The sequence below is a fragment of the Anguilla anguilla genome, chromosome 5 (assembly GCF_013347855.1).
Source record: "Anguilla anguilla isolate fAngAng1 chromosome 5, fAngAng1.pri, whole genome shotgun sequence".
NCBI lineage: Eukaryota > Metazoa > Chordata > Actinopteri > Anguilliformes > Anguillidae > Anguilla > Anguilla anguilla.
In genome coordinates, this window is record NC_049205.1 from 4524731 (window position 1) to 4532810 (window position 8080).

The following is an 8080-nucleotide window of genomic DNA, read 5'->3' on the forward strand; positions in this document are numbered from 1 at the left end:
TAACCTAAATGTCACAGGTTCATGTAGTGTACGTCGCTCTGGATAAGAGCATCTGCTAAATGCCTGTAATGTAATGTAATGTAATGCGGCAGGACCCACAATCCCCATAGACAGGAAAAACAGGAGGCATCTGTTCACCAGTAACTGATAAATCTTTAATATAAAAAAAATGTACAAGAATTCTGATAGAAATCGCAAGTATTCACACAGAACATGAATACAATTCAACAGCCAGTTGGCAATTGAATTGATTGTTTAAGGGCTCATACAGTATCTGTGAAGCTACTGATTGCACACTGTACAACAGGAGCACTGACACTTTTCCCTGATACGGACAAGGGTAATGAAATAGGGATAGAATGGATGTGTAATCACTTTTCCCACTGAAATCAGGGAAAAGCTCAACCATAAGAAAGGGAACGAGGCCAACAGAGATTGGCTGAAGGTATCCACAAGCTATCGCTGTTTCTATTTGTTATTACCAATGTACTTTGTGATTGTTGGAGCTCCTCTGTGATGTCACATCCTGTCTTGTCCCTATTCTATAATCCCTGGCTATGGATATACTGTGTTAGAGCATTTCTGTCGCTATGCAAACAGGGTCTCTCCAGATGCACAACAAGCACAAGCAGCATGCAGATCCACAATGAGTGAGACAGTGTTTACCAAGACACCAATATGACAAATAAAAACTTTATATAAAACTTAGGTGTTTAATTTTACAAATATGATTGTATGTAGAAGGGGTATACCACTCTTTTTTGGACCCCATACTTCACATCAAACCACCTCTACCTGTCAATGATCATTGTTAGTTACCTATAAAAGCAATTGGATATATATATGGGGTTCAGCTGAAAATGCACACACCAATAAATACCATTGGACAGAACTGTGCCCTCCCTTGTCCAATTATTGGATATAGCTGTACTATACAATTTATGCTGAGTTCTGAAATAGGTACAGACAGAGCATTACGGTAATATCTTTCACAAAACAAACACTGCAGCACAGCTACAGTATTGCAGTAATATTACATTGCATCACAAGGAAATAACAAAAAAAAAACAATATTTTAAAAAGATCACAAGTGTAATTTTAGGGTTAAGATTCAAGGACATCATAGACTCGGATTACCTCAATGGAAATAAGCATGTGGCCTTTATTATGTACTTTAAACACAACTGAACATGGAGTCACACTTGGAATTTAGAGCCCTCTTAGCCGCATAAATTGAAATAAGGATAACCAGTGGTTGGTTTTTACATTATTGTGCCGTTTGAGACACTGGAGACAGTTAATGCAGCTACTGCTAAGTACTGTTACCACTCAGCCAGGCAATCTCAATCTGTGAGAACCGCAATGAATGCATCTACCTCTCACAATAGTATTTGGTCATCCCTTTGTGTTGTTGCAAAGTGTAACACTGCATTTGTGTCACAGAGAAACGCACGTTACAAACACCACAAACAAAAACTACGCACATTCCTGGAATCCTACAGCATGCGATCATTATCTGCGCAAGCACATCCAACTGGGGGTCTGGATTTCTGTCTGATTTAAAATGTGTTTTAAGAGAAACAATCTAAAGTTCCTGTTCCCTTGCCAGTCATACTGCAACCAGCAATGCATTTTTACAGCAGGAGTCTGTTGGGGAATTATTTACAAATGCAGGAGGTGACGCTCTGGTATGGGCCAGTCTTCAGGAAAGAAACAACGGCACGAAAAACACGTAGAAGATCTCTTTTATCTTTCTCTTTCTCATTAGTAGCAGTTCTGCAGGCAAAAAGTCACAAGTTTGAATAGCACTTTTTATTTTTATTTTTTCCCCGGTTAATCATATCAAAGAGTGATTTCCATGTAGAAAGGAAGGGGGGCGGTTCCTATTTCAGGGAACAGGAGATGGAAAAGAAAGGACCTTCTCCACTCTCAGAGAGGACAGAAATATCAGAGACGTCTACCTGTATCTGGGATGAGGGTTCTCTGCTCATGTACGTGGGCTTCCAGGGGAAAGCAGTACAAACAGACAATGGATGAATGTGGAGGATGCTGGAAGCTGGACTGGGTCCACAGAAGACTTGGGGGCTAGCGGGAGGGGGGCGTGTATTAGTATCAGTCCATCATGGCGGGGAGGGGTGCGCTGTCCTGCAGGTCGGGATTCTGGCTGTGTCCGTCCCGGCTGCGGGCAGAGGGGAGTCGGGCGTGGCAGCGCAGCATGCGGCCACAGACGGAGAGTGTGGCAACACACCCACAGGGATCGCCCGAAGGGGGCGGAGTCACCGGGCCAGGGGAGGAGTCGTGCGACGCAGGGGAGGAGTCGCGTGGCGAGGGGGCGGCGGAGTCGTGGCACGAGGGGGAGGTGTCACACGGCTGCCAATCTGCTGCTCTGCTCCTGCGGCACCGAATGTCCCCAAGCCCCTCGGCATTCTGGGAGATGTCCTCTCCATCGCTGGCGGCCCGCGCGTCGTCCAGCAGGGCTCCCTCACTGCTCCCGGGGTCTGACGCAGTGGACGAGTGCGCGCTATACCTGGACCAGCCACTGGAGGCAGCACAGAGCTCCGCTGCTACATAGAAGCCAGGGGAGTGTTGGCTGGCTCCATTAATAGGGGAGAACCCTTCGTTTCGACCACGCCCGCCTCCTCGTCCTCCTCGTCCCAGAGCCTCGAGACCACGCTCATGGCCACCAACAATCAGCGGCAGCGGTATGTGATCTGAGTCCAGGACCATGTGGTCCAGCTCTTTGGTCAGAAGCTTCCGATGCAAGTTTATGTTGGAGCTGTGCCTGTGGCCACAAGAGAATGCATCCATTATCACATCTAAAACACAATACTATATCATTTCTAAAACATTCATTGTCATCATTGGCTAAGACACCATCCATTATCACATCTAAAACACAATGCTTTATTATTTCTAAAAAAACTTATTGTCATCACTGGCTAAAACACATCCATTGCTATATCGAAAACACACATCTTTATCATTTCTAAAACATTCATTGTCATCGTAGGCTAAGACACATCCATGACCACATCTGAAATATAATCTTTATCATCACTAAAACTAATTAATTATCATCACTGCCTAAAACATCCCCATTATCATATCTAAAACATTTTGATTATCATCACTGTCTAAAGCACACCTAATATCATATCTAAGACATATTTGTTATTCTTTGTCTAAAACAATCATTATCTTCACTGCGTAAAACACATTCATTATCAGTTTGAATCACATCCATTATTCATTGTTTAAATAAATTAACTGTCACCACTGTCTCAACATTTATTATCTCCACTGTGTAAAACAATCCATTGGCACACATTTTATTACCAATGTCTGTTTCAGGCAAGATTGTAATTATACTACATGGCCTTTCCTAGCTGGCTTTTTAGTAATACATCACATACTGTAGTGTTTGTGTAATTGGAATAAATACAGCCAAATGTTTATGGGTTTTCTTGTATAACATTTAGGATAATGTGGTAAACGACCCTTGTATGTAACATTACAAATGTACCTCAAGTTCACATGGAATTTAATAACTGCTATTTAAATTTTTATTGGGTAGATGTAGTCACATAATAAAATCACATTTAAGAAAACACTTTTAGCAGTTGTAAGCAGTTGTCGCCGGGTTTTGTTAGTAATTCTTCTTGAAAACGGACTCTTGTGTTCAATTTCATCATTCCTACTTTTTTAAACATTAAAAAAAAACATTTTTTTTTTTTTGTTTGTTACTGCTGACGACCCCCACTGCTGAGAGGGGGTCCTGGGAGGCTGGCGCTGCGAAATTAGCTAATTGCATTGTTTTTAAAAAAAGCATCTGTTGTTGGTTTTATCCTGTTAAGGTAAGACAGGCACTGATTGAGATGAGGTGTGAAACGGAGGACAGTTAGCACTGCATATTTAAGTTCATTAAGTCTGTGTGATACCAGTGTAACAGTTGTTTATGTTAAATGAAGCTTAAATAATTGCTGCACATTCAGACACAGGGCACGTTGCCCTCTAAAATAGTAACCCCACTGTTAAATGCATGAGCTTTGATGGTTTTTGATTGGTACGCATCCCAAGTTATTTTATTCAAGCCTTACAAACGACATGGAAATCTGAATTAATTTTAGCATTCTGTGATGTGGAAAATTACACAAAGAAATTAAGTTTAATTTTCGTTTTTTTTTTTTTTGTAAACCCCCCCCCTGCCCTCCTACTCTCCCATCCTCAGTAGTTTCTTTTATTCAATATTCTGTAATCCACAACAAGTAGATCAATTCCTCCCAAGCCAGGAAAATAAAACAGAACCAAGGAGGATGATGGTCACATTTCTGAAATGGACTCGTTGACAAAAAAATGAAATAATAATAAATTCACAAAAATATCATCCCATTGCACCTCGTTTGTACATCACAGTGATATCCTCCTTGTACCCAGAATTCATATAATTCTTATGTCTCCTATAGGGGATTAATATTAATATCCTTAATATTAAGAATAACTATACTGAGACCAACACTACAAGGCACATTTGATAAAAAATAAAATACCTAATACTTTTGAAAATACTTTCACAGCAACATATTTTTGTCATCCAAAACACTTGTATTATGTTTAAAAAAATTAAAATAAACTTTATTTTCAGGAGGATATACAGTACGTTTAGAGGATGGCGCAGATGTCACTCAAGGCATTATGGAAGAGTTCTGAAATGAATACCTGCATGCTATCTAGATTACTTTGAAGTACAGACGTCCGTGGATTTCCTATCAGCCACTCTTCCAAAAAAAAAAACAGTATTCGAGAGTTATCCCCCAGATACCTTGTACACTTTTTTAAAGACAAAAAATGACAGCATGTATAAGCCTTGGTCTTTGCCTTTTCCCCCAACGCTCCACTTATTCAATTCTGATATTTTAGCACCTAAACTGACGTTCTTGTAAATCAATTGTACGCACTCCACCATAATGCCACCCCTCTCGACACATCATCTTCAAATTATCAATAACTAAAAAATGCAAATATCACCGTCCAGTACTTTTAGTACCTATATATATATCAAATTTGAATTTAGATTTACTTTAGATTACTTCGGAAAGTTTGAAGTTTGAACTTCGCGACTGTTAAACAGTTTGATGGCTGATGTGGCACGAGGAGCTTTGAGAAACCGATTGTGACAGACAGGCCAGCTGCTAATGTGAGCGCGTTCCGGGCGCGTCGCTACGAAAAGTGCTAACGAGTATACGTAGCATCACCTCACCCTCACCTCCGTATATGTTAAAACATGCAGCGGTTTGACAGGCCCGCGTCGCTAATGTATGCACCTGTATGTAACAGGTAACCTCGTGCAGGTTAACATCGCGTTAGCGCCTGAAATAAGGACACGTGCTCTCGGCTTTGAGCAGCAGAGCGGCACTAGACAAACGTCAATGACTGAACGACGCAAAAATGCAAGTGCGAGTCTCAGAGACTTCCGGCAACTAAACCACTGGACTGAATGAAAGATACAGATTTTCTGAAAGAACTTCACAGCCTACAAAGTAGCACAGTCTCTATAATAAAACATAAAAAAATAATAAAACTGAACAAAAGAAACTGAACAGAGGCTCCTCTGAATGGCAACAGTAGCTACCACATCTTAAAATGCATTATTCCTGAGTAATCCATCGCTATGCATAGAGACATCATAGAGGCATCAACTTCTGTACCTTCTGACCTCATGTAAACACAGACATGTTAACACAGAATTCAGATACAACTTCGCACGTCCACACAATAAAACTACAAACTGGCGCATAAATGTAATGTAATGTAAACTTGAGTTTTTGCATTTTTCCCCTCTTCAGATGGTAAGATGAAAAACACGCAGGCATGTTAGACGAAATAATTTAGGAAACACTGGGTGGCATTGCTTTGGAATACAGCTTGCTTAATTTGTGTGAGCTAAGATACCCAATATTGACTGTTGTAACTTAGCCTCATTTTGACATTAATACTTTTAACGACAAGCCTAGATTTAACAAACGTTAATTAATGACTTATGGACAGCACTTCCTATTTGTGAATAACTTGGCCTTTTTGTATGTTGAAAATGATTTTTGTTGAGATTATATATAGAGGTTCAGGTACGTTATTTTTGGGAGCACAGGTGTGCTGTCACAGGTGTGGTGCGGGGTGGCGGGCTGCCGGCTGCGTTTGGGGGACCCACCTGTCTCGGCTGCGTCGCGAGGGGAAGGCGGCGCTGCAGCCGGCCAGTGTGCACAGGTGCATCTCCTTCAGGTGCACGTTCCTGTAGTGCAGCTTCACGCTGTAGGAGCTCTTGAAGCTCTTCTTGCAGACGTAGCAGGTCCTGGGGTGCAGGCCCGTGTTGGGGTGCAGGGCGGAGCTGGGGTGCAGGCCCAACTTGGGGTCCCGACGGCTCACGCAGAACACGGAGTCGAAAGCGGAGTCGCTCAGCTCCTCCTTAACGGCGACGAGCGGGCGGAGAGGGGGCGGCGAGGAGCAGATCTTGCTCTCCGTCTCCCTTTCTCTCAGATGGCCGTGCACCTCCTCCTGCGCCTCCTCCTCCTGCGCCTCCTCCTCCTGCCGCTCTGTAAACCTGCTCCTCTCCCCGTCGCGGGTCTCTGGCTCCGGCTCCTTCTCTGGCGCCCCCTGGTGGTCGCGCTCCGCGCAGCGAGCCCCCCGGCGCTCCTCCAGCCACGGCGGTGCCGGGCCAGGACTCCCGTCCCCCGCGGAAGGAGAACGCTGGCGGCCGTAGCCGGGATCTTCCTCCTCCTCCTCTTCCTCCTCCTCCTCCTCGTACTCGTCGATCGCGCTCGCCGCCTCCTTCTCGATCTTGACCGGCATGCTGGACTTCCGGGGCTTTTTTTTGGGGGGCGATTCGGAGGCGGGGTCCTGGCCGGGGAGGCGGGGGCTGTGGGAGGCGGGCGGAGTCAGGGAGGAGGGCAGAGAGACGGGCGGGTGGACCAGGGCGGCGGGAGGCACCAGCGCGCGGTAGAACGGCGGTATGGGCTGCACGGGCTGCACGGATTTCAGGGAGGGAAAAACCAACGAGCCGTGCAGCAGGGGGTCCAAACCGGGGGTGGGCGGGGCCGACAACAGGGGCGTGGCCATGTGGGCGTGCCCCGAGATGATGGGCGTGGCGGAGTGGGCATGCACAGAGATCACGGGCACGGCAGAGATGACCGGCGTGGCGGAGTGGGCGCAGCTGGCGATGATGGGCGTGGCCGGGTGGGCGTGGCCACGGGCGTGGGGGTGGGCGTGGCCGGCCGCGAGGGGCGGGGCGGGGTGGTGGGCGGCGGCGGCGGCGGTGGCGGAGCGGATGAGGTCGCGGTCGCGGTTGTTGCGCAGCACGGGCAGGTGCAGCCGGGGGTTGGGGTTGGCGCTGTGACGGTTGCGGCTGCGCAGCGAGCTGAACACCATGTTGCAGCCCTGCACCGTGCACCGGTGCTTGATCTTCAGGTGCACGGCGTTGAAGTGGATCTTCAGCGTGCCCTTGTCGTAGAAGGTCTTGCCGCAGGAGCTGCAGCAGACGCGGCCCTTGCGCGACGCCGCGCCCATGCGTCGCATGCGATGCGGCCTGCAGGACAGCGAGGAGTACTGCAGGCCGCGGGGCCCCAGCTTCAGCGCGTGGGGGTGCGCGTGCCGGTCGCCGAGCGGGGGCGGGGTCGGGGAGGGGGGCGGGGTCGCGCCGCCAAGCCCCGCTTTGGGGTTCAGCCTCCCCAGGGGGGCGCCCAGGCTGGGGCAGGGCGAGAGAGACGCCTCCGACCCTCTGCTCTCGGACGGCTCGCTCTGATTGGGCAGGCCCGGCTCCTGCACCAGCCCGTTGGTGGGCAGGCTGGGCTCACGGGCGAGCCCATTGGCCGGGAGGCCCAGCGTGGGGGCGGAGCCGGGGCTGACGTACTGGAAGGGCAGGAGGAACGCCAGGCTGTTTGGGAGGTTCTCGAAGTGATGGACGCTATCGCCGCCGCCGCCGCCCCCCTGCAGGCAGGACAGCAGGGCAGGGCTACGGGCGGGGCCGCTGCTCTCGATGAAGGTCCGGATCCCCGAATCGGCCTCGGAGGGGGGCACGGTCACCACCTGC

The 8080-nt window shown here is 47.8% G+C and overlaps 1 protein-coding gene across 1 annotated transcript in view; it reads right to left on the minus strand.

The window, feature by feature from the left end:
• Positions 1-282: 282 nt before the first annotated feature.
• LOC118227477 (zinc finger protein basonuclin-2-like) overlaps positions 283-8080 on the minus strand; it is a 21571-nt gene continuing 13773 nt past the window's right edge. The window contains exons 5-7 of the mRNA XM_035417979.1: positions 7304-8080; positions 6206-7144; positions 283-2782 (exon numbers count right to left, since the gene is read on the minus strand). The exon at positions 7304-8080 is cut by the window's right edge and continues 134 nt beyond it. Of these exons, the coding sequence (XP_035273870.1) occupies positions 2113-2782; positions 6206-7144; positions 7304-8080 (2386 nt within the window). The 3' untranslated portion in view covers positions 283-2112. The remainder of the gene's footprint in view (positions 2783-6205; positions 7145-7303) is intronic.